Source organism: Numida meleagris, chromosome 16, assembly GCF_002078875.1.
Source record: "Numida meleagris isolate 19003 breed g44 Domestic line chromosome 16, NumMel1.0, whole genome shotgun sequence".
Classification (NCBI taxonomy): domain Eukaryota; kingdom Metazoa; phylum Chordata; class Aves; order Galliformes; family Numididae; genus Numida; species Numida meleagris.
Window position 1 is genome coordinate 8,706,536 of NC_034424.1, and position 26,612 is coordinate 8,733,147.

A 26,612-nucleotide genomic window follows, 5' to 3' on the forward strand; every position below is an offset into this window, starting at 1 on the left:
CAAGGGATTCACTTTTATTTTTAGAATTGCTCTATATTGCCATATTTGGACTGAAAGTATGCTGTATCAGTGCACTATTGTATCAAATTGCAGGTGTTTCTCTAAACCATTCATTTTATTTCCACGAATACCACCATTTGTGAATGTTCCCGGTAAGTGCTTACTCCGGGTAACGCTTACATTCCAAGGGCAGCGTATCTCGTGAGAAGCTAACAAATGTGTTGCTTTGGAAGTGGCTTTCGTAGTACCTCCTTAAGGTCTCAGTACTGGGTATAATTCTGTGTGCTAAAATCCTTGCACACAGCTTTGGTCCAAGACATGTCCAGGAAATGCACTCTGGGTAAAAGTCAGTACCAATAGTGCTTATCAAAAGTAATCTTGGGAATGCCATTAACCTGCAAAATAAATCAGTTTGGTGACGTAGCGTCATGCAAACATTAAGAATAGCTACCCAGTGACCTTTCAGTATTTTGGAATGTATGTGAGATGTACGGATCTTTTCAGAACCACTTACCCGTAGTGTGCAATGCTGTCCTTGCTGCTGTCTGTAAAAGATTCAAGCAGCTTTGGCTTTTTCTGCTCCTTGTGACTGCTGGAAGCTGTGAGCTGACTTGCTGCTCTCTTCAGCACCGTGCCTGCGCCCTGCAGCAGCGTGCTGCCTGCTGATCAGAGCCTGGGTGAAGCGTGTAAACGTTGGCTGGTTGATGGCATCTCGAGCCCTTTCTTCTCGCAGTAATTTCTGAGTGTATGACAAAACCACCACTGCAAAGTCAGTGGGACCTCCCTGAGTAATTGCAGTGTGAAAGTGGATTCCATGGTGACGAGAGTGAGAATTTTGCAGAGTTTGAGTTTTGTTTTCTTATGAGGAGGGTGTTTGAATTCAAATTTGTCTCGGCCCTATGAAGAGGCACTGTCAACTCCAGCTCTTCCATGTCTTTGAAGTGTGGCTTAAGCTACAGAAACCGCTTCTGATATAGCCCAGTCTCAATCTGAAGACATTGGTCAAGACTGCAGCTGCATGCCAGGGCTTGCACATCCTGGGATGGTGCTCCCAGGAAGGATCATAAACATGCTAAACTTTGGAGAAAAGTACAAGGAAAATGCTCTGTACGTGTATCCATCTTAGCAGGTGGGAACCAGTATGTTTGTATAGAAAGGCTGATGAATTAGATGAGCTGTTATCTGCTAGACTGCATCCTAGTTTCCATAATTACTCTTGTAGTTTCTTTTTGAATCAGCAGGAGAGGAAGTTTTTAGCAAAACTCCACTAATATTTTAAAGCACACAACAAAGGGGAAGGAGAGGTATGTTCTTAGTCTGAGCATCCACATTTTCCTGCTTTCCTTTGGAGCAGTGAACTCATGTGAGAATTTTAATCTTTACTGCGCTTGCCTCAGTTCTCATGGCTGTTTTCCATTCTGTTTTCTTTATTACTTTCTTTTTCTTCCTGTCATTCTTAGCTTTCTATTTTTCAATTCCAGTTTGTGAAGGGTGTGGGTTCAGAAGGGTTTCCTTCAGTTCCCAGTCCTCTGAAAGCATGAGAAATTGCCCATTGAGCCAATTCTCACAGCAAGGTATAAAAATAGGAGTAAAGAAAAGGTTGCACAATGCTTGGATTGCAGCAGTTTGTACTAATGGAGAGATTTCAAAGCCATGGTTTGAAAAGCATTTTTAAACCTTATCATTTCCGCTGATTTTTCTCTTGCTGAGCTGTGTTTCAGCTGCAGGAACTAGCCTTACAGATTGCTTGAAGAGTTGTACTGGAACACAGGAGTCGAGTGCTGCACAAGTCACGCAAAGCCAGAGACCGCTGATTATTCTCTTTAGTCATAATGACAGTGAAGCCTGGCCTATAAGTTTCCAACCAGATGCTTTTGCTTCTGCTATTAAATAAGCAAATTAAAAGGCAAGTGGATCTAGGATTATTTTCTGTAATCTGTGCCATTGCAGCAGAATACAGGTAACACTCTGGAAATCCAGTTGTTCGGTTTCCACAAATTGCTGTTGGCAGTGAACAGTACCTGCACTCTTGCAAAGCAGGATACTTCACTCTAATTCAAGCTTGCAACCTTATAAAAAAAATTAGAAGTGATCAGGAAGACCTTATTCAGAAAGCTCTCAGAATTCATTTCTGAGCATTCAGGTGATGTCTGGGAAAAGCCCTCTTCGGTAGTGGAAAGAGGGACCGTGGTAGGCAAAGGAAACATCTGCAGACAAACAGAGGGGTTTCGTTTCTGTGTTACCACCAACATCCCGGCCTCTCCTTCCCGTTTGGTGGCGGTCACAAACTTGCAGAGGGGTCTTCCTTCCATGCTGTGGGTCCCTGAGCCCCACACGCTGCTGTGCTGGTGCCAGCGCTGCTCTGAGGGGGGCCCCTGGTTCCCGGCCACCACTGCTGGCAGCTATTCCAGCCCAACATGTTGTTTTTCTGGTTTTCAAAGGATATCCAGGGCTCCGTGCAGCACAATGAAGTCTGGCTTAAGCGTCTACAATAGGAATAGTTTGCAAAGTGAACTGAATGAACTGAGTGAGATGGATCGCAACATCTCTCTGTCATGTTTAACATTGGCAGAGACCTTAGAAGACCCCGCTGTGGGAATGCCGCCTGCTTGCTTTCCCCCTCTGAACCCGAATCTGGCCTAGATGGCACTTCAGGCTAAGCTGGACATTGTTCACAACTGCTTATGGTTCCACGTGGTGTGCCTGACGCAGACCTCTTTCATATCCTGGAAACTTTTTGCCAGGAAACTTCTCCATGGGAGTAACCAGGATCCCTCCTAACCCATCCTGTGCAATACTGACAAATCCCATTAGAGCTGGCTGTTTGAGGCCAGTCTTGCCCACTGATTTCAGGGAGATCATGTGGTATTCAAATTGGATTACCATTGGGAGGCAAAGGCCTACGTTTCCCTCTTCACTGTATTGAATTATTATGCTTTGTCAAACTCTTTTAATCTCTACTAGGAGTTTTCACTACTTTTTGTGTAGGACTTGAGGCAGACTCGCATGGTATTTCTTCCAATTATCTTTTCAGTCTATTGTGCACTCTTAATGTTTTTTTTTAATTGTATGCTATTTCTTATTGTGCAGCTTTCAAAGCACTTTAGACATCTGAAAACGATTACATCTGAGAAATGTAGAGAACGAAGTTCATCTTCCTGATGCTGAACTGCCCTGCTCCTGTAGGCAAATGTCCCTGCGTTTTATTATGTTTTGCTGTATGTTGCTCTTATGCAATCTTCTACATCTGTATTGCCTAATTTTATGGAAGGGATGGAGTGGTTTCTCTAGCTGAAGCGTTTAGGAGAATGAATGAAAGAACTTAGGACGGCAGCATGCAGCTGCTTACAATTGTTTGTTACCCTCCGCAGTTGAAGATAAATGAAATGTGACTAGGCAGCGTTGCCTTCGGAGGACTCCAAGGGAAGGCTGCTGTCTGCACTGCAATGTCCTGGAATGCTTTTGTGTGTGTGTGTGTGTGCATGTGCTTTTTCTGCCACTCACTGACTGTTCCCAGATGTGCTTAGGTAACCAAATCTATCAAGATTGTGATCTGGAGCTGCCAGCCTGCAGGCAGTCTGTTCTGGTTGAGTAGACTGTATTTGTTAAATTTAGAACAGTGCGCAGAACACAGTGTCAATCCCTTCACTCTCAGCCCTCGCATATAGTAATTTATTCTCTTCTGACGTGTTTTAGTTTATACTACCTCAGTTTTTATTTTTACTTTTTGTCATAGGAGTCTCCACAAGACAGTGCTATCACCCGAGACATCAATCGAACGTTTCCAGCTCATGATTATTTTAAAGATACTGGAGGAGATGGTCAGGACTCCTTGTACAAAATATGCAAGGTATTCTTTACATTCTTATTCTGTTAACTTATATTTAAAATCATTATCAGATGTATCTTTGTTACCTGAGAAGAACGTGTAGATATTACAGTTAGTTCACTGTGTCTTGGAGGCAGAGTCTGGCTTGTTCTCCACTGAGGTTGTTTACCTGGTTATAGTGCCATTCAGGTAGGTGATCTAAAGCAGTAAGCCCTCTGGATTCCTGAGCACTGAGTTGTTTAGTGCAGAAACTTCACGTGATTCCCGACACGTCTGCCTGGATCAAGACTGAGGAGAGGAAGTGAGCTTCAGTTTAGAAATTGTCGTTTTTTCCCCTCGTATCCAACGATGGAATGTAGAGACAGGGACAGAACAGATCCTCAGCTAATGGTTAAAATGCAGGGAGAGAGAATTGGGATCCCTCCCTCTAGAAGCAGGAAGGCTGCTCATCACATTTAGTGTAGTTAGTTAGAGAGTGAAGTAGAAACCTATGTGTGTGTTTGTGACAGGCCTCCCTGCACAACACCTTTACAGCTCACTTTTATAACAAATAGCTGAATTGTTTTATTTGAGTGCAACGAACATCAGCAAAATGCAGCTATGAAGAAAGAATATGAGCTCTTTTAGCGCTCTTTCTTTGTGTTACTGGTGTTTCTCTCTCTTTCACAAATGACCTCCTAACATCCCTGAAGCTGTTCAGGGGTAAAAGCTCTCAGATAAGTAGCTTAATAGACTCCAGCAGCCTTGCTGCATTACTGTAACCAGCCACTGCTGCTGTTTGTCACGGTTTGATTTTCGCACAGGTTATCCTCTCATTTGAATGGCACCAAGGGCACCAGTACACCTCATGAAAATTTCACGGAGCTGTGTTCAGTGCGGTGTTTTTTCTTCTTCGTTCTTTTAGTTCAGATATGCTGTAAAAGATCTGATTCCTTTTTTAGGCCTATTCTGTCTATGATGAAGAGATTGGTTACTGTCAAGGCCAGTCGTTTCTTGCTGCTGTGCTGCTCCTACATGTAAGTGGTGTTTTTTTCTCCAGTTTGTTTTAAGTTTAAGAATAAATATTGTTCCGTGTGTCTGCGACTGACATTGGTAACTCTGGAATTAGTGGGGTTGCAGGCTGCTCATCCACTTAAACGTTAGTCAATAATAATGTGATTTTAGACAGAATAGTAAATTGTTTAAAACTAACTGTAGTACTCTTAACAATTCTTGTCTGCAGTCAGTGTTCATTTCACTGGGTTTCTGTTTCAGGACCCCTCCCAAATGAAACTCTACAGGCTTGTGCTCATGATCACTAGTAGGCATGGAATTTGTGTATCAAACAACGCTGTAAATGTTTCTGTTACAGGGTTTCAAGGTCAGGTTTAAGCTTTTTAGAAAATCTTTCTGTTGGAGTCAGTCAGAAGCGTGGCTGCTAATCACCACATGTCTTGTGTCCACAGAAGTCGTGTATTTGTGGCATTGAGGGGATGTCAGTTTCCTAGTGGGCCTCAGTGCTTTGAACATTATACTGCCTGTATTTGGGCTACTGCATTGTAGGCCTTTGTGCTTGGTTTTAGAGGTTATTGAAGGATAAAATAGTTTTTTATTTTGTTAAGAGTATTTTTTTAAACTTAATTCTAAAAGTAAAAGTGACCTCGGCAGAGTAATATCCTTTAACTGCTTGGGTGCTCAGAAGCCAGGGAGATTTGTGCTTACTGTAAATCAGAAGCAAAAATTTCAGATTCCCTCATGCTTCGAAAATATGAGAGGATTTGAAATCAGTACAAATTATTTATAGACCGTTCCTTTTTAAAATAACGTCTGCTTTTTATCAGTGTGTGTATTGCAAGCAGGGGCAGTTGCAACTGAGCAGTTCTGAAGCCCTGTAGTGTTCTGAGATTTCTTCTCCCCAGCTGATTCTTAGTGACTGTTGCTACCAGTGAGAGCTGAGTATGAAGGCATCTCTGCAGTTTTCAGTGGAAGTCTGGTCTTCATGGAGTATTTTCCGTAATGTTGTAAAGTCAATGGAGGATGCAGAACATAACATAAACTCAGTTCCTTTTAAACGTCAGCCAAATGACTGATCATAACGACCTCCTAGTTCATTGTAACTGTAATATGAAACATTTGCTTGGTGACCAATTAATTCTTTATTACTGTACTGAATCAGATCAAGAAGGGTGATACTTCCTGGTATGAGAACTGAACACTTCTACTGAAACATACATGCTTCCTGTTAGATTTTTCATTGTTTTATGTCCATTCTTGAATATCCATTGCATTAGAGAGACTCGTGGAGCACAGATCATGTGTTATTCTAGAATTCTTTCTTTAACAGATAGGAATTGCCTGTGGAAATAAAGTATGCATTAAAAAGGCTGAATTTCAAGTAGGTTTCTTTGAAATGAGCCTTTGGAGTACAGCTGCTGGGGAATACGAAGATTGAAAAGTGTGGTAGAAAAGGAGTCCGTCACTACCAGACTAGTGTGTCGCAGCAAAGTCTTCAGTTTTAACAAACTCCATCTGCAGATTAATAATAGAATGCTTGAGGTGGGAGTTCTGGCCTTTATAGGAGCAAGTGATAGGCCTGAAGTCAGACTATACTATAAAAATATAGAAAGCTGATTTTTTGTGTTTGGGAGAAATGTCTAAACACTGACAAGCCATGATGAGTGTAGCTTCGGTTTTTGGCAGGAAAGTGATATTGAACTTTCCTAAACCAGTGATGAGTTGTGATAAATTGAGTTTTTGTTAGCAATTACTGGTCTGTCTTATTCATGGCAGCTGAAAAATAAGCATGAAATGTAATTAATGTCATTTTAAAAGGTAAATATATAGCTAAAAATAAGGGAAAGATCCTGTTTAACATCCTCTGGTGATACTGCATTTGTCTTAGTTACGTAGGTGACAGAATTAGGCTGTTGGAAATCTGTAGGATCTTGGCACGACGTGTAACAAATACGACGAGAAGCTGCGTTGGTCTTGATGTCTGAAAGATGTATTTTTAGTTGGGTGACTGAGAAGTGGTTTGTTCCACTGAATGTGAATGAAGTGCAGTTTCCAACGCCAGCTCTCATTTAGTGTGTTAGTACTCTCGGTTGCTTTTGAACTGGCTAGGAGTGGGTTAAAAAGTTGTAACGGTTTGGCCTTTCTGTAAGAGGGAGGAGACCACAGTAAGGGCAGATGGAACCGGTATGAAAGATTTAAATGCTCTGTGATAAATATGCTTTCTTCTCACAGATGCCTGAAGAGCAAGCTTTCAGTGTTCTGGTCAAAATCATGTTTGATTATGGACTCAGGGAACTTTTCAAACAGAATTTTGAAGATTTGCACTGCAAGTTCTATCAGCTGGAGCGCCTCATGCAGGTAGGGGCTCAGAGTCGTGTGAAGTGAACGGATCAGGGCCCGCAGTTCAAAACATGAGCAAAACAAGCTGCTTATCTTACACGTGAATAGCGTGTGTAGCCTCTCAGTAAGGAGGAAGAGTGAGGACTAGCCATACTGAAGGCTTTCCGAGAGCAGAGTGTGCTGAGCAGAGACCATCCTGCCACCGCTGGCAGCACGCAGTGGGTTTCAGGGCCGACGTGCCCAGCCCCTTGGGGTGGTTCTCCTACCAGCTGCCCCAGCGAGGCCTTGCTGCACACAGCTGCAGAGCGGCCTTGCAGGGTCGGCCTAGCGGCTGCCTGGGTTTCTCACTAGGATGTGAGCTCAGGAGCTAGGCTCACTGTGCGTTTAATGCAGTGTTCTGAGCGTCCTCGCTGAGCCTTCAGCGTCCTTGGAAGGTTCTTTAGCATCTCAGGCAGCTGCTCTGTCAGGCACGGGTGGATGCGGAAACCTGCATCATTTATTGGTTCTATCCGGCTCCTGTTACACTTTGGGACTTCAGCTACTCCTCCAAAATAGTGTAAATTAACTTTCTTTCTTTCTTCCTTTGTTTTTCCATATTATTATTAGGAATACATTCCTGATCTGTATAACCACTTTCTGGACATCAGCCTTGAAGCACACATGTATGCTTCCCAGTGGTTCCTTACATTGTTCACGGCAAAATTCCCTCTCTACATGGTCTTCCATATTATTGACTTACTCTTATGTGAGGTATGTGTTGTAACTGGAGACTTGCACTACTGGTAACTTTTGACCTTTTCTCACTGTCTGGATTCATATCCTTGTTACTAGCTGTTCTTTCAGAGCTAGGCAAGTGATAATTAATTTTACGTAGAAGTGTTACATTTTCACATTGGAAAAGAGTTCTCAGCATTTTAAAGAAATGAATTAGGAATATATATATGATTGTAATATCTTATTTCACAGAATACGGTTTAATTTGGATGTAATTCCATACAGTGCTTGTGGGATGTAAGTGAATTTACAAATTTGTGGATGAAAGATTCCAATTTTCTTCTGTTGTTAAATTGTATTAAACACTGTGATAACTTTTTTTTTTTTTTAAATACAATGTGGTTGCAACAAGGCCAACCCACCCAGAGTAGCTCAGCTGATTTCTGTGCTGGTGATCTCACAAGCCTGGGGCCCTTTTTCCAGGAGACTTGAAGTCTCTTTATACTTTCCAGCATATAGTTAGAAAGCAAAATTATTTACTTCGAGATTTGGACATATGCATGTTTAAAACGGCATATTTGGTACTATGTTGGTAAATAGTGTAATTTGATGTGGAGCTCATTAACATAAATTAACAATTCATTTGTGTACCAAAGCATTCTTAAGTTATCTCATGATTTACTTCTACTGGCTGATTAGCATTATTCATACATTCTCCACCAGATCTGTGATTGCTTATGTGGAGTGGTACAGTTTGTCTAAATTTTGGACACCGAAGGGTTTCAGCATTCATAAATTCCCTGGTCAGTTTTACCCTTTCTCTGTTATCATCTGCTGCTTACTTTGTCCGTGTGCCAATGTAATCGAAGACAGCAGATGGTATCTAGAAAATCAGTTACATTTGTTTAGAAACACATTTTAAATTCATAAATAGTAAATGTGTTCATAGTGAACATTTAATTTTTTTACTGTTTTAAAATAAGAGTGGAAAAAAATTCGTTGGGAGAAGAAAGTCTTGAAATATGATGAACAATGTGCCGTGATTAGGGAAGGTGCCCCTCAGGAAGTTGTATGCTGCTGTTGAATATAGGGACTTCGTAATTAATGAGGCAACTTAAGTAAAACACCTCTAACAAGCAGTGACAAAGTAAATGATGTGAGACTGTCCTAAAGTGAGTTACCTTCTTTTTTGTTACAAGAATTATCCCAACTTTTGAATACCAGAAATTAATATATTCATGTATATCTTGCTGCATTTGAATTCAGTGTTTTCAGAAGTTGCTGTACGAAAATTGAATAATCTTGAGCTGACCAACTAGTCCTTAAAAAATGAAGTGCAGCGCCTTCATTGTCTTGGAGTTTTGAACTATTAAGACAGTAAAACCTGTGCTGAAATGTTGGTTTGCTATCAGTAATGGCAGTCCAGTGAAGATGCCTTCCTAATTGTTTGCGAAGTCGTTCTCTGGCCCTTTAATTTAATGTAGGACCTGTTTGCACTTGCATCCTTGTTCCCATCTTCGCAGAAACGAGACTAACAACAACGTCCTGCGAATAAATTAAAAACTAGGATTGCAAGTACCGAGAAATTAATTTATTTTGTCATTATTTTTCTCTCTAGGGAATAAGTGTTATCTTTAATGTTGCGCTGGGATTATTAAAAGTGAGTATCCAACTTCTGACACGGTGTTTTCTGCACCATGTTGCCATTGTGCACAGGCAGCAAAAATTAAAATGCCTCTTAATTGTTTTCTTTTTTTTAAGCTAGGATCTTCCTGTATTGCATATGCTGTTGTCTGTCATATTCGGTGCAGCAGAGTGCTTTTGGGGGATGGGGTGGCAGGAAAATAGAAAGCTGCAGAAATAGAAACAAACACTATTTACAGGAGGTTAAAAAGTAGGTATGTTCTTGGGAGCTTTACAAAACTGTTGTTGCTATATTATCTCTGGGAATTCGGTAATTGTCCAAAATCTGCTTTGCAATTGCTGATTTTTCTTTCCTTGTCTGTAGACTACCAAGGATGACTTGTTACTGACCGACTTCGAAGGGGCTTTAAAATTCTTCCGTGTACAGCTGCCCAAGAGATACCGCTCAGAGGAGAATGCAAAAAAGCTGATGGAGTTAGCCTGTAACATGAAGGTAACGATGTGGCGATAGCGACTGTGAGCATATCTTCAGCGGGCACCATTTCTGAGATGCACGGTGACGTTTTTTTAGTTTGGGGCAGTGGGAGTTGTTGTGTTTGTTTCCCGCTAACCCCTGTGTCTCGCATACAATGACATGAAATACGCTTTATATCGGCTCGTTAGAATAAACCCTTTAAATGGAAGTCCAGCCAAAAGTTACTGTTACAAAGTTAGTAGCTTTTGGTCACATATACTGGTATGGTTCAAAATCATTTTTTTTCTTCTTAAAATTCCCTAGAAGAATTCTCCTGTAGCATCAGTGTGTAATTACAGTCTTCCCTAGTATGTTAACTTCCAGAGCATTCTGGAGCAGTAGCAGTATGCAGAGTAGCATTCTCCATAGAACACAAGCATTTCTTTTGACACTAGTGTAGAAATTAGGAAGTAATAAAGAAGTAAGCAAGCTGTTTTAACTCATTCAATCACTGAACAGTAGCCACAGATTAGACATTGGTTATGCATCTGGTCAGGATCACGTGTAATGGCTGCATTTACCTTTCACGTTTCCAAATAACTTGTTTTTCTTCCCACTCTGCTGAATCTCCCGTCATTCCCAGTGCTGTGTGAAGTAGTTAAAGCAAACAGTGAAGATTGTGCACTGCTTCCCTGGGTGCTGCGTGTTTTCAGGGGGTTAAATGAATTTTATGGAGGAAGTGCAGACTGTGTTACTGGGCTCTGCACAGGTGCTGAACACTTCTGTATCGTCCATGTGTGTTGCCTCTGATTGGATGTTGCACATAATTGCTTTCTTTGACCTAAAATATAAGTCCTTTGCTGTCAGTAGAAATCTCCAGCTTTGTATCTGGAAGCTCTTTTGAGCAGAAAAGGGCCTGATGTCAAAATAAATCATTTATAGGAAGGGAGAAGTAGCCTAGCTAAGGCATTGTGATTACAACAGCATTCTGCTGAAAAGGAGGTCAGTAAATGATGAGCTTGAGACAGCAGTAGTTTCTTAAAGTGGGTCCTCAGTGTTCTCTGCCCTTGAAACACTGGTGGGACTTCAGTGTTCATTTCTGCCTTCTGTCACTGTGCAGGCCCAAAGGCCTTGCTGACTCCCTAGTGCACAGTTCCCACTCCAGTGTCAAGAACTGGTGATAATAGTAAATATTCTCATGATCACCTCATTATTAGTATCCAGGGGCAACACTATTTTAATGCACTCAGAACAGCCTGACTAGTAGCGTGGCTTCCTTCCCTTCCTCTCACGTGGCTGGATGCCTCCCTTTCAAGAGCTAACCTTCACATAGCTTGAGATTTGCTGCATGAAACGCAGCAGTTAGCGAGTTCAGCAGGGGCAGAGCAGTGAAATAATCTACTGAAGTTACAGGCTATATTGTAAGTAAAGGGTTAATATTCTGAGTATTTGTCTGGGCTACTGAGTAAGGGAAACTGCTGCAGTTGTAATGGGGCTGGACCAGCTCCAGGTAAATGGGCTGGCTTCCCCGAAAAGAGTCAAAGGAAGCACGTTCAGCTGCGTGTTTCCATGCAGTTCTCGCTAGGGGGAGCCTAGCTACCAGTTTTCTACAGCTTGTTTCAAGTAAGATTGTTAATGATAAAAAACAAAGATAAGAGAAACTGAAGCATGTTTTCCATTGTTTGTCATTTATGCATATCAAATTTATGTCTCGGACAACATATTTTTAAGAGGAAAACATTCCCATAACTTCAGTTTATTTGGTTTACGGAAATAACAGTAAGGGTTCAGCAGCTTTTATTACTAGTGATTTAATTTAGATGCGACCTACTTTGCGTGTGAAATGCTGATAGTGGTTTTAGCACAGACTGTGCCACTGAACTCCTGCAGCGTGTTGCACACTCAGTAGCTGATACCAGGCAGGGTGCTGGTCAGGATCTGGTGCAGTTCTTGTGTGTTCTCTGTCCCTGTAGGACTGGAACACTGCACAAAATACTGAATTTAATGCACGGTTCTCTCCCTTCTTAGAGAAGGGGAAACTGCATTTGCATCTATAGTTTCTTTTGAAGTAAACATTTCAGCATGATGATAAATGTTACAGTTAAAAAAGCAGCTGAAGAAACATCAGTGTTATGTTAGGTCAGAAATTAAACACATATGGTGGGTTTCAAGAGACTCAGTTTTGCTAAGCCACTGTAATATTTTGGGCATCAAACAGCTGTATAGTACCACAGAAGACTCAGGTAGGGTGCTCCTAGGATTCCCCTTCAGACATTTTTCCATGTTCCACAAAAGGATAAGATAAAGGGATACTTTTGTGATTATATTGAGTGGAATAGATTTTTTTTGACCATATCCAAAGGTTTGACACTCAAAAAAAGATTATTAACTGTGTTTTATAGAAGGCAGGAGCTGCCCAAAGCTCATGCCATAACCCTTTGTGAATTCTGTATTCTTTTACTGATGTTCTGGACAGGAACTAATAGGCTGCTTTAATTTAGATTAGCCAGAAGAAGCTGAAGAAATATGAAAAGGAATATCATACCATGAGAGAGCAGCAAGCTCAACAAGAGGATCCAATAGAACGATTCGAGGTAATGCTTACCTACTGTAATCTGATTTAACATGCAGTACCTGCAGGAAATTCCTACTTAGATTTTTTTTCTTTGAGCTGTTGTGTCTTCTGACAAGTACATGTACACATACATCCATTTATGTGTTTTAAGCTGAAGAGTTTTATGTAAACTTTAACATCTGTCCGTGTACTGGGAATTGTAGCAGGAGAATATAGAGTGGCTTTCCCAGTACCACCCGCTCTCACATTTTTCCAGTATGAAAATTTTATTTTCAGCCACAGAAATCAGTGTTTGTAGGAACCTCTTGGCAAGGTGTTGATGGCAGAGTGGCACCCCTACCACTGTGTTCTTCAAAAACATTTCACTAGCTCAACAAAAGTCCTAGATGAGTTATTAATGTGTGGTTTCTTCTCGAGGCTAACATTTAATTAGCTTTATTTTATATTTACTATATGTCTAGCAGCTTTTATCCTCATTGAATTCATGCAGGTAGAGTTGGCTTTCAATACTGGAGATGTAAGCTGGACACCTGCATTCAGGCACAGAGAGTGCTGTGTTTTATAGATAAGCACCTAGTAAAACCATTTTCTTGACTTTTTTTTCTGCCCATAGCGTGAGAACCGCCGTCTACAAGAAGCAAACATGAGGCTTGAGCAAGAAAATGATGACCTTGCACACGAACTGGTGACCAGCAAGATTGCTCTGCGGAAAGATCTAGACAATGTAAGACGTGTTTTATGCTCTGTAGTGGCAAGGAGGTACTGGGGCTAATTTCTAGTTACTCTTCTCATTGGAGGTATCACAAAGTATTTTCATACTTTCTAATGTTTAATTTTCTGCTGACAGGGTGATAAATCCCATATTCTTTGTTCCTTGTTGAATGTATTTTCACTTGTGTCTTGCCTCCAGGGTCAGAGATTACCTTTGTTTCTTTATGAGACTACTGGGCTACTTGTAGTCCTGTCAGGACAACAGATTGAGCAGATGCAGGTCATCACATTACATGGTGTGGGGAAGCAACATTAGAGGGTATCTAATATGCTGCAAAATGTGCTACAATTGATTTGAGCGAGTTAGGATTCTTTCCTCCATGCCCCTATAGCAGAATGATATCTAGACCTGTGTCAGATACCCACAAGAAGCAGGACCAGTGACGGAAATATGGATTCCTCTGAAAAGCATTCAGACTAGAGAGAAGAGAGACCTTCTAAGCCTGTACTTGATTAATTACTTTCTTCTCTATGTGTATTGAAAGAAAGTATAGCAGGAGCAAAGTCAAGTCTTCAAATTGTTACAAAAATAATAGCATGGATTCTGGATTCTGTTTTTCTTCAGCTGTTATTCAGATGAGTATGATCTCCCAGAAGACAGGCTTTTGGTACCTAATAAATTTGAAAGTCTGGATCTGTCTGATTCTCAGTGGAATCAGATTCTCAGATACTCTAGGCAATTCTGGAAAAGTCACTGTGGTCTGGGTTTGGGTTTGGCTTGTTGAAATCCGCCCACATGAACTCATCATCATTGGTTGTTTCCCATATCAGCAGAGCACTCAGGAGGAAGTTTCAGATTTGCTTTGTTGTAGTAATTTTTTGAAGTTGGCTCTCGCATTCCCTTCATTACATACTCATGTCTGGGAGATTTTTTTAGGATATGCTTTTTCACGTGACGTGCAAAGGCACCGGTGTTTGTAATGCACCTTGTAGGCAGGGCCATGTTGAGTCCATCTGCCTGGGGAGACGAGGAAAAAAGTTCAAGTGCTTCTGTTTGGTATTCTTGTTGTGTACCAAGGTAAGGGCGTTTTTGAAATCTCAAAGGAAAATAACTTCCAAAAATCATGTAGTGCAGGAGTTGACAGGCTTTAAAATGTTTCAGCTTATCAAGGTTTCCCACGGCCTCCTGGAAACTGGCTGTTGGAAAAATATTCATTGTAAATGTTGATGCTAATGGATGAAGTTGCTTTTAATGAAGTTTGTTTTGTGACTTTCAGTTTGGTACATCTACTGCTCTACAATGTTAAAGATGTGTGAAACACAGCAATATGTTCCATGCGTTTTTTTTAAAAAAGCATTGCTATGTTCACTTCCTGTTACCTGTGCTTTTTCGCTCTATTGGAGATAGCTCGTAGAAGGCTGTGCAGAATGCGCAGTGATTGTTCTCAGAAGGTGGATGCACCAAAAAAAATGCACTGAAGAAGTTTTTTGTATCTGTTATCAACTGTTGTTTGTGGCTGCTCTAGCCCATATAAACCAGTTGTGCTTTTATCCGTTTAAATAGAGAGCTAAGAGAGCAAAAAACTGAGTGAAGTCTTTGAGATACAGCAGTGGATATGTAACACTCATGCCTTCAAAGGTGGTAAACGATGTTGGTAGCATTCAGGTTATCCCCCAGGAGGAGATAGGTAGGTTTGATCCTACTTTAGGACCCTGATTAATTCTTCTAATTGGAAGCTGCAATGGTAAGTTTCATTCTACTAGCCAGATGTCCTGAAAGAAAAGTACCAAAGGAAATTGCTTAATACACCTTTTCTAATACCTTCATTGTGTCTCTGAAATCTTGCAGCCTAAAAGATCAAAGCAAAACATTTGGAAATACGAGAATTTCCTTAATAACCTTTGCACTAGACCAGAAAATAGGCTTCATTTTTCTGCTATTGCTAGACTCCCATATCCCAGTTTCCTTTAACTTTAAAACAGCTTAAAAACCATGTGTAATGAAAAGATGTTCTCTTTGCCATCTGTTTTAAAGGATCAGCAGGACTTTAAGGGACTAAAATTCACTGTTTGATTTTCTTCCTTTGAAGGGAAATGGTACAGCTACTTTCTGAACATTTTATATATCAGTTGAGTTATTGATCTATTTTTATGTTGAATTCATACACCTGTTGGGAAGTACTGAGTTGCTGTGTATAAGACAGGAAAAGCTGTCTTACTTTGCAGAGGTAGTTTTGAGCAGCTTATGAACAGCCCAAGATTTTACAGCTATGCGCCTTTATTCTTAAAAAAATGTAGTAAGAAAAGATTGTGTGCTTTCTGGTGGGACATCTCTTTTCTTAAAAGAGGAATGACACAATAAAGATGGCATCGTGTCCATTGGTAGGCATCGTGGAGGAGTTTTTTAACGTTCTAGAGACATTTCATGAATTCTGTTTTCATTACAAGTTTGAATTGTAGATGATATTTTTCAGAAAAATAGTTTTCCTAATAATACTTCAATTAGTAACAGTGAAGAGACTTCTTTTAATAAGAATGAAAAGATAGTGTTCTTGGCTGTGTCCTACTGGAGCTTCCACCCATGGCTGCCTACCAGCATCCGCACAACAAGGAAGCCTCTCTTCAGTGCTGTACTCTAACTCTGTGTTCCAGGCAGAGGAAAAGGCAGATGCTCTGAATAAGGAACTGCTAATGACCAAGCAGAAGTTGATTGATGCAGAAGAAGAAAAGAGGCGCCTAGAAGAAGAATCAGCTCAGGTTAGGGGCATTTCTGTCATTTTCACATTTCTGTGCGGTACAGATAGGGGGGAAAAAAAGTGACAAGTGTGGGAAGAGCTTAAAGTCATGTTTGTGCCTCCTCTGTAGTGTAAAGAGCGTCAGCAAAACAGAATTCTTTCCTGTCAGGTGCTTCATAGGGTAGTGAATTTTTTTACTTGGAATTGTGAAGACACAGACTGTGCCAGAGATTGCTGCACAAAGAAGCAGGACAGAACTTCAGCTGTCATTGCATTTAATACTTCCTTCTCTACACTAGTCAGTTTTCTAGCAAAGAGAGCCACCGAAATCCAGCTTTTCCCTGTTTGTGTGTAGCTGACATAGACCTTTGTTCCATGTAAAGTCTTGCCCTGTGCAAAAGGTATGGAGGTTAAGGAGAAGGAGGAAATGCCATATGTTTATTTCTCAGATTGTACAAATGTATAAACTTTGTACTTTTTTCTACAGCTGAAGGAAATGTGTCGTAGAGAACTAGATAAAGCTGAGTCAGAGATCAAAAAGAACAGCTCTATAATTGGTGACTACAAACAGGTAAGCACAACTTAATGATTACATGTTTTGCAGTCAAATTGCAAGACTCTCTCAGGCATTCTAGGAGATTTGTGTCATTTGTTTGAGGAGACATTTTAGCTATTTTAAGCAGGAAACTGGCTCTTGGATTAGCTTTATATTTTGCTGAGATCATGATGGCCAGCTCTGTTTAATCCTGACATAGGTATTTGTAGATCACCAGTTTCGCAGCCTCAGTGACAGCTCAACATTGTTTACGTGGGCTCTTGTATATCGAAATTTTATTTCATTCCAAAAGCTCTCTCATCTTCATTTCTTCCATCAGATGGTAATTGGAGTTAAGAAGAGAAAAAGATGCCTTTTTTGTTTCAAAGATTTTACTTTGGAATTCAAGCACTTGATCATCAGGAATCAAAAGAGTAAATTGATGAATCTTTTTAATGGGTCTTTAATGGGAACTTTCAAAATGTTCTGAAGTCACACACGTCTTGAGGAACTGACTTGAAAAAAAATAAACACACACAAAAACAGCACTGCTTTTGGGGTCGTGGCCAGTGCCTTTATCCCAAAGGCAACAAGAGCCATTCTTTCCCTAACCTTTTTGGATTCCTTTAGCAAGGGCAAACTGCTAATAACTTATGTCACCGTTTCCTATAGACACAGAATAATATGTATAGAATGACATTATTTAATGTAGTATCCCAATTTTCCTGATTTTCTCAGAGCCCTAAAACTGTCCATGTTAATATTCCTGTAGTATTTAATTATGCTTTAGCATTCACGTGGGATAAAATTTACGTTTCTAAATTGTCTGGTAACATAACTTTGCTTTTCAGATTTGTTCCCAGCTGAGTGAGCGGCTGGAAAAGCAACAAACAGCAAATAAAGCTGAAATTGAGAAAATACGGGTAAGAGACCAGATAGAATCAGTCTACAGTGTTTAAATCGCTTAGCAAAATCATAACAGGAAGCACATAATTAGTCATCACAAAAATGATGGTTGAAGGAGCATTCCTTCTTGACTTACAGTTTTGGAAAGAAGTTTATGAGGGGGAGGTCTTGGAGGAGAGATGGATGGTTGTCATCTCTCCCTTGTTATATTGCCTGCATTCTCATGCTGGGCAGTAATACATTTTAATTGTTCTTAGGGGTCTTATTTTCTTCTGGAGGAGATTCTTCTGGCTGTCTTTTACATATCCCATTATCTCAGCCAGTTTTACCAAAAGTACAGCAGTGTTTCTAGAGCCCGCAGACCTGGGGGCGGCTGGAGCTCCTGCTTGGCTGTACTCCCTGGCAGTTAAGAGTTTGCAGATCGTTAGCAGTCCCTCTCCTGTTGTGCTGTGCTGCCAAAGCAGAGGCAGGGAAAGGCTGTGGTCAGCACTCCAGTACAAGCATTCACAATCAGGTATTTACTTTAGCAAAAAGTAGATGACTGTGAACATTGCCGGGAGTTCTTCAATAAAGAAGGCCGTGTGAAGGTTGCTAGCTCAGCCAAGGATGGTTCGGATGATGACACGGATGAGGAGAAGGAAACACTGAAAAACCAGCTGAGGGAGATGGAGCTTGAGCTGGCGCAGACCAAACTGCAGCTTGTGGAAGCGGAATGTAAAATACAGGTAATACTTCGGGGGTTCATTCTGTAGTGTATCTGGTGTGTCTGCGTTCCTAGAAGTGTGTTTGTTGTATAGGGTTTGGAACAGATCCTGTTGGTTGAAACTGAAAGTTCCTGTTTCCTGTATGGCTTATTTAACCAAACATTGGATCTGAAACTTAGTGTATGCAGATAAAATAGCTCAAATTACATGAACTGTATTTACCAGCTCCTACAATTTCCAGACATCTGCGTGGCTGCAGTGCAGTACTTACTGATATTCTGCAACTTTGTGGAAGAAATCCAAATTGTGACAAAGTACTGAATCATGCATTTCTTTATCTCACAGTCGACGTTAAACGAACAGCTAACGTGACAAATGTTAGACATGTTTCTTAAAACATGACTGGAAAGCACTCCAGGTATTTGAGGTATTTATGGAAGATATGACAGTGTTGTTCTTTTAGCCTGAAAATGCTATGTCAGTGCTTCTTAACAGAAACTTAGAAGTTAGTCTGTAGGAAGTCCACTTCCTATGGGAATACCTCCTTCTCAGATAGGAAAGAATTAAAGGCCTTGCACGTACTGAAGAAAGATGAATGTTTCACGATGGGCAGTGAGAGAGGCTTGTTTTGCTTTTCAAAGCTTTTTCGCCTGTTGTGCTACTTCTAATTTATATAAGGCTCACTTCTACAGTAGCTAAGAAATTGTAGATGTCCTACAGCCGCCTTTGTTCAACTCCTGTAACATTGTGCTGTGAGTGCATACCGAGTTAAAGAAATTACTCTTCTGTTTGCAGGATTTGGAACACCATTTGGGTCTGGCATTGAATGAAGTACAAGCTGCAAAGAAAACATGGTTCAACAGAACAATAAGCTCTATAAAAACAGTGACTGGAGTCCAAGGAAAAGAGACTTGTTGAAACGCAGTTCTGTCAAACATACCTTCTTAACACAACACCTTTTGTTGCCTTCCTTGGCCAGATGTTTAATTCTGTGACATGAGAGGACCAGAATGTAAATACAATAAAAATACAGCATGTCGGGATTTCAATAGGTCAGTGATAAAAAGGATGGAAACACAAAAATGGCTTTATTGCTAGACATGGGATCTTCATACTACTGATATTTAACAGGTGATGTAGCTAGATTGAAGCTCTTCAGAGAAACACTCCATTCTGCGGTCTGGCTGGAGGCTTTTCACAGACTAGGTACGAGAACTTACCAAACTCTAATTGTTAAGTTTACATATGATGGGTTTTTTTACAGTTATAACCTTTTTTAATATTTTATTTGAAAGGAAAAGTGTCACTAACGGAATTAAAAAAAAAAAAAAGAAAAGAAAAAAAAAGAAAAACAAAAAAAAAGAAGTAAAAAAAGACAAACTACCACGAACTACATCAGTGCCAGAAAGCAGTCCCCAGAGGTAGGATATAGAGAGTAGGAGGTAACGTGTTTTGTTTCTGAATGGGGATGATTTCAGCATTCCTGTCGGAGCAACCCCACTTTGTTTTAGTTAGATGCAGCATCCATCTCTCTGTGTTTGGCATTTCTTTCTGTTACTAATCAATTCTATGCAACTCTGGGCTTTTTTTTTTTTTTTTTTTTTTTTTTTTTTGGCATGGTCTGCCAAACAAATTCACAACCTGAGGTTCAGGGCCTTGTCTAAATTCTAGACGAGAATAATCAGAATTCTTGGCAAAATTCCGTTTCACTTCTGTGTCATATTGTTTGATCCACATATCAACAGCGCTAAAATCCCAAGCACCAGGATTGCTAACAAGGACTAATTATGTGGATGGTCTGACATTTAATTAAGTCTTCGTGTTTGTTTTTTGTCAGGTTTTTTTTGTTGTTGTTTTGTTCTTTTGTTGTTTTTACCCGCCTGTAGCAGGCCTTCTGCGAAGCTCTGAGAAAGCTTCCAGGATTTAGTTTTGCACATAGGTATGAATGGGACAAAGAAACAATAAACTGAGATATTATATGAGGCAAAAATCACTGCGTGAGTGTAGCTGCGAGCATCTGTAGCTGTCCAACTGGCTTCCCTGATAACATGTTCTGGGGTTGTGTAGGTCATTTTCCATGCTCAATGCAGTTGCACTAATAGGTGCTAAACATGCTTGGATTTCTTATTCTTTGCATTGTCTGAGTTCTCACCAGAAAGCTGTAGAATGGAGTTTTGCACCTTGTAATTTTTTTTTTTATTTATAATGGTTTGTGTTATGCTGAAGTATCTATTGCATCAGTGGATAAATTTTGTGTGCAGTGTGAGTATAAGCTGGTAACAATAAGAGGCACTGGTTTGTATATAAAGATATTTGGTTTATTTTGTATTTCTACCTTTTTCTTGTTTACTGTACTAATGCTAGCTAATGTACTCTGTAACTACAGAATAGAACATGCTATGTCCAAGATTTTTTTCCTTAACTGCATACATTATCTCTATTGTTTAATACCAAAAAAAACAAAACAAAACTTGTAACTCCATCAATATTAGATGCGTGGACATTGTGGTAGCATAGTTGCAGTGTGTATACTTTATGAATTGAAATATAAACAAGTAAAATTGTATAACTACTTCCTTGTTTCATTTCATTTTAACAGGAAATTCATTAAATATTTTGCAATACAAAACCAATTCTCTTCTTAAAATAGAAGCGTTAGGATCTGCAAGCTTCTGTCAGACCAAAACTATATTTGTGCTGCAAAGGACTTTGCTAAAAAAGACTTCATATTCTTGCTGTTGCCAACACTGCTTTATATAATAAAATGTAGGTTTTGCTTTGAAAAAAGAAACTGCAAAAATGACCTTGTGGAGCTTGAGGCTTGTGACTCAGTATTTCTCAAATATGTCCAATTTAGAACATTTTTTTCCATGACCCTCCAAATTCTGCTTGGATCTGCAGAATAAATGTAGCCTAGCTCTACTTATCATCATCAGTAACATAAATTCTGTGGGGTCAAGTGTTGTTCACATCATCTTCACTAGAATCTTCTAGTCATAGCTGAACTAGGGTTTAGCTGTGCAACTGGATGAATGCACTAATTGGGTCACAGTGCAGATCAGGCTCCCCTAACTGTGTGTGTTCTGCAGAGAGATAACAAGGAGTAAAAATGTATTTTTGTCACTGAAGTGACTAAAGGTGACTCTGAAAGCAGCCCTGCGCTGGGAGGCTGTTATCACGCTGTCACTTTTCTATCCATACTTTTGCTGTAAGAGAATGGCATTATCAGGCTGTGTGTAGTCTTTGCTGCTTTGTCTTTCTCAGACTGGTGTACCTTGGTAATTTCAGCTCTGCAGTTTCTCAATAATTACACCTTTTGGAGAAAGTTTGAAGGCAAACAAAGGAAAGATGGGAGGGGGAGAAGAAACAGCCAAAGCAATTCATTCATCTTTCCCAAAGGGAGTGGGAAATTGTGTGTGGCTTCCACTTTGCTCCAAAAATGTGGTGCTTAAAGGAAGGAAAAGTTGCTTTGTTCCACTAAGTAAACGTTACCTCAAAACTGCATGCAGTGTATACTTGTCATTTTAGTATGGCCGTGGAACATACGTAATGAAAAGTGAATTGCTTTATATCATTTCCTAAGAAATATTTTGTTGTCAGTTTCCAATCATGGATTATTTTCGATATCTTCCTGAAATATGTTGTTACTCACAAATAAATATTACCAGTATATTTCACATCTGACTCCATCTAAGATATCTGCAACTAAGAAAAAGCGATCATCTGCTGAGAGGCGAGAGGCATGTCTTTTGGAGCTCAATTACACATGAAATACAAGGAAGCAGATCATTTTTAAGACAAGAAAGATGAATCTACAGATACTCAAGCCTGTGAATGAGCAAGGTAAAAAAAAAAAAAGACATTGAGTCAAAGTTGCTATAAGCAGGAGTATTTTACAGATCTGTAAGCAAAGAATGAGCATATTTGTTAGCATTTTTGGCTATAATAAGATGTTTAGTTATCTCCTGTTATTTAGTTATCTCTCTGTTCACATATGCTTCTCAACTCAAAATAAGTGCCACACTGCTGAAGTGTGTGTGTATATATATATATATTTTTTTTTTCTTAAGAGCCTGGTGTGCTCCAGGCTGCAGCTTCCTAATGCTTTGTGCTGCTTCAGTCAGGTCCCAGGACTCTCTAGCACGGTTCCTCTATGGTTACAATCTCCTTTTAATTGCTGAGTTTTTCCTTTCTGGTTGTGCAGGGTCTTCGGATGGAAGTGAATATTCCAGCTCTATCAAAAACTTCACCTTTAAGTGTTGCTGGTAAGCCTTGAAATTTATGTAACCACCTCCTTGACTTTTTTTAGCTGCCCTTCTTATCCGTGGCAGTGATATAAAGTTCCTGTTATCAAGAGGAGGATTTCATTCCATCTGTTCAGCAGCTTGGCTCACGCTCATCCTGCCTAACTTTAGACATTTCAGGAGGGGCCTTTCTGAAGGGCTTAATGGGACCGCGTGGCTCGGTGTCCTGAGGGCATGGGGCCACGCTGGGCTGTGCCTGAGCAAGGGGAGTAACGTGTGCTGCCTGCGTGTAGGCCTTTCTTAAATAAAATAATAAGGAAATGGGGCATCAGTTTACACAGTGAGGGTTGCTTTCTGGTTTAGATTCCACCCCCTTTTTCATTGTGCAGTATTGTCTTTATTACATGAGGCCACCAAGGACTCCGCATACAAAACCCTTTAGGATTTTACCAGATTGTACAGCTGTGTGTCCATACTGACTTTGAGGAATGCAGATTTGATTTCGCTGCATTTCTGCATGCTAATGAAACAAAGCACTAAAAGTGTACTCCTGCACTCCACATTTTTGTGAGAATAATGTGGGCACGCGGCTGCAGTCCGCTCACAGGAGTGGTGGGGAAGCACGCGCTGTGGGAGCAATGCCTGACTGCTGCCAAGGAAGCGTGGAATTTGTTGCCTGGCTGTGTATAACATTGACAGTCAAGGGTTTTCTTGCAGTGGCACTGGGTCTCGCAGAAGATGAGATAAACGGAACTGAGCTGACTTTAAGGGTTCACATACGGCTCGCTACAATGATAAAGTAACTCATGGAGGGACCCCGAGGCCCTTGGCCTCTCCTTCGCCGCGAGGCGGGAAAGGCATGGCGCCCTGTTCCCGCCCAACGAAGGGGGCGGTGCCCGCGTGTCGCACAGCGCTGTCTGATAGGTCAATGCGCTGATTGGCGGCAGGAACAGCCAGTGAGAGGCAGTGGCTCGTGGTGGAACGTCGCCTGCGGAGCTCTTGGACGGCGCCATCTTGCCTGCCGCAGTCTAGGCGATTAGCTCAGGGGCTGTGGCGGGGTGGCGGCCGGCTGGGAAGCAGCTGGGTCAGCCCGGCGAGAGGGTGGAGGTGGGAGTGGGTGCACCAGTGCCCGAGGGGCCTGCTAAGAGCTGCTGGGCCAACCTGTGAGCTGAGGCGAGCAGAGGCCTTCGAGCAGGCTGTTGTGCAGGCGAGTCTTATCCCCAAACGGCACCAGCAGTGTCTGTGGGAGCCCCTCAGCAGGCAGCGCTCCATGAGCCTTCCCTGGCATTGCAGCACTAAGTGCTGGTGAATGGAGAGCACCGTTGTGTGGGAGAAGAGCAGAGATTTAGAAGAAGGTATGAAATGCTGTAGATTTATGGTATTTTGTGGAGATGACATATACGTATTCATATCTATCTTACCTGGTTTTCACGTTGCTTTGTCCTCATGCCTGCCATCGGCAGACAGTGCTTAGGGCCCCTTGGGCTCAGGAAGGTGGAGGGCCCTGGTCCGGCTGCTGGGAGTGGTGGTTGTGCCAGCACGTTGGTTAGGGTCACGTTGGTTAGAGTCACATTGGTTAGGGTCACGTTGGTTCCTTTCTTGCACCAGCTGAGAGGTGAGATGTGAGGTGGGGAGCTTTACAATAGCACGTGAGAACTGATGAAGCACTGTGCACTCCAGTTGTTTCATCTGCAATGTGATGGGCGGCTGCCGCCTGCCCGTGGAGGCCTGCTCAGGGAGAGGCAGTGCCATCCCTCAGTGCACTCCTGGCTGTCTCCTCCCTGGTAGAGGTTCTGCTGTGCCGGTTGTGTTCTGATTCTGGGTGTAAAGGGAGCTGGAATCAGGAAAAATGCACTCCTGTAAGTCTTAGAATTGTTGAGGTAATGCTTGTATGGACAAAGCTATTTCTCTGTGGAAGCTAATTTTATATAGAAAAAAAATCTATAGCCTGTATGTTTACCCATCTAATGTGTAAGAATGCATTTATATAGGGTGAAAACTGCTGTAAATAGAATTTCTCTGATTTCTAACCCGGAGGTAATGGGAGGAGAATGTGATTTATCAGATATTCTCCTGAGAACTGCAGAAGCGGTATGCTAACCAATTCTGTGAAATTATTTTTGTTTTTTAATAGAGCAATTATATTACATGATTTGGCCCAAATTGGCATAGATGAAATTACTACAGATGGTTCTGTAAAAATCCTGGACCATGCAAGACTTCTAAAGAGCAATGTTAAATAACAAGATTTGTAACAGAAATAATCTCTGTAAAATGATCTTTTAATGCTAAATTAAAAGTTCTCCATACTTGCAGGGAGCTACAATCTGCTTTAACAAAATTCAGCAATTAGGCAATTCAGGCAATGAACGGGATCTGTCAGGATGCCAAACAACATCCAGCCAGAGATGCAGATTTCAAGATAATGCTTCTGCTTGTGCTGCTTTATGCTTACAGCACGTGTTATTGAGTCAGCTTGGCATGTCATATTAATTCTACATATATCAGAGAAGAGGTAAAGAGGGAAAATTAAAACTCTTTCAGGTACTTCTGCTGTACTTAAGCTTCATTGTTTTTTTCCTTAGACACTCAGATCTGTGCTGAGTTTATTTTCTCTAATGATTAACTCTGCAAGTCATAAGCCTTCAATTTTAAAGAAAAGCACATTCTATGATGAATATATTTTCCATCTTAAGCAGTTTAGGGCGCAGATTTACAGTGTGATAGAACGGATGTAATGATCAGACTGCACCAAAATGTCCTTCTCACCTGCTTGTTCCTGCTGGCATCCTGGTGACAACACTTGCACCAGGCATATCAACGCTAGTGTGGAAGAGGGGGTGAAATTACATCCTGCCTGGTGGCTGGTTCTTATTGGAATCAAATCCTCAGTCTGCAGCAGCAGAGACAAAGTTTTAATGTGTGCTTAGGCTCTTCACATTCCAGTCGGATTAACACAAGTATCTTAAGATGATTTTGCAGTAAAGACATTATGGAGAACTATTCTTATGAGACTTCTTTTTGCTGTAGATAAGGCTGCTGTGTGAACTACTTAAACTGTAGTGTGCCAGGAGCTTGATGTTCTGTAAGTAGGTGATGTGGGAAAGGTGCTGACAGGTCTTAGCACAAATGCTAGGGGATCTGCTGCTAGAGGGGAGTACCATAGGCTCTGTCCTAAAAAGTACTCTGAGCTTGATGTACATTACACATGACGTAATGCTCCGCTCCGATCCAAATGTGGGTTCTAGATCTGTTTCAGTATTTTGTGTGTATGATTTTCCCTTTCATTGAGCGGGAAGAAAGAGGAGCATATTCTGGTGTTCTGGTAGATGCTCTCTTCCAGATGCGGTTGCCAGTATCAGAGGATTTGGCTCTCAGGTGCTGGTTGTTGTAGGCTGTTAGAATACCTAGAATAATGAGTTGCTAGCAGTTGATTATTCTTTGGAAATGAATAGTAGTTCAGGTAGTTCAGACCAGCAGTAGAAATGTGTAACACAGCGGCCCCAGGTGATGCTGCTTGGTGCAGGCTGGGGAGCACTTCGATGAGCTGCGCTGCCAGGGAGGCCGTGGCTGCGATGGTCTGCGGGAGGGGGACGGGGCAGAGCTGCTGGGGCAAGGACCAACAGTGCTGGCACAGCTGGGCCATGAAGATGTGTTGGTGGTGTATCCTAGTGCTTTCAGCATGCAGACCCTTCTCAGTAAGTTTTATAGAGCATTGCTTGTTTGAATGAATTGCTGAAACCGTTAAGCCTGGAGATTTCTGAGGAATCTGAGGATATTAGGTGCCCAGCATTGGCAAGGACCCTTCATTTTCTTTTAGTAAATCAAAAATCTACAATCTGTGAGGTGCCTGAAGCAGTTACAAGAGGAGTAAGATGCTCCATATTTGTCTCCAGCAAGTTTTTGTTCTGAAAGTTTTGTTATGCCCTTGTATGAAAAGGATCTGAAAGGACAAAGCAGAGTCAGATTTAAGTATATATGAAATCAATCTATGGGATGGATTTGTAGTACATCTTGAACTTGGCTTAGAGTACTGATACATTTTTCTGTTATTCTCTTGCTTTAATAATACTGCTTGAGATAGGCATAGCGAGAAAAAAAGTGTGTCACGTTATGGTGAATTTTTTTCAGAATATGATTTAAAAAAAACTTTAAATTTTGCTTATTTAAAATATTGGGGCAAAAGTATTTTTAATCACCTTTACTGGTGAGTTACAGTTGGGGTGGT

At 41.0% G+C, this 26,612-nt stretch overlaps 1 protein-coding gene and 1 long non-coding RNA gene across 3 annotated transcripts in view; both read left to right on the forward strand.

Annotated features, from left to right (window-relative positions):
• Positions 1-20,712, forward strand: part of RABGAP1 (RAB GTPase activating protein 1) — a 60,784-nt gene extending 40,072 nt beyond the window's left edge. For both annotated transcript variants that reach the window (XM_021413775.1, XM_021413776.1), the window contains exons 14-26: positions 3,737-3,850; positions 4,771-4,845; positions 7,055-7,180; positions 7,769-7,912; positions 9,495-9,536; positions 9,885-10,013; positions 12,476-12,568; positions 13,163-13,273; positions 15,913-16,017; positions 16,483-16,566; positions 17,382-17,453; positions 17,964-18,161; positions 18,936-20,712. In XM_021413775.1, coding sequence (XP_021269450.1) covers positions 3,737-3,850; positions 4,771-4,845; positions 7,055-7,180; positions 7,769-7,912; positions 9,495-9,536; positions 9,885-10,013; positions 12,476-12,568; positions 13,163-13,273; positions 15,913-16,017; positions 16,483-16,566; positions 17,382-17,453; positions 17,964-18,161; positions 18,936-19,058 — 1,416 coding nt within the window. In that variant the 3' untranslated portion in view covers positions 19,059-20,712. The remainder of the gene's footprint in view (positions 1-3,736; positions 3,851-4,770; positions 4,846-7,054; positions 7,181-7,768; positions 7,913-9,494; positions 9,537-9,884; positions 10,014-12,475; positions 12,569-13,162; positions 13,274-15,912; positions 16,018-16,482; positions 16,567-17,381; positions 17,454-17,963; positions 18,162-18,935) is intronic.
• The window catches only part of LOC110406827, a 44,135-nt gene continuing 39,950 nt past the window's right edge, over positions 22,428-26,612 (forward strand). Inside the window, exon 1 of the long non-coding RNA XR_002443584.1 lies at positions 22,428-23,739. This is a non-coding gene — a long non-coding RNA (uncharacterized LOC110406827). The remainder of the gene's footprint in view (positions 23,740-26,612) is intronic.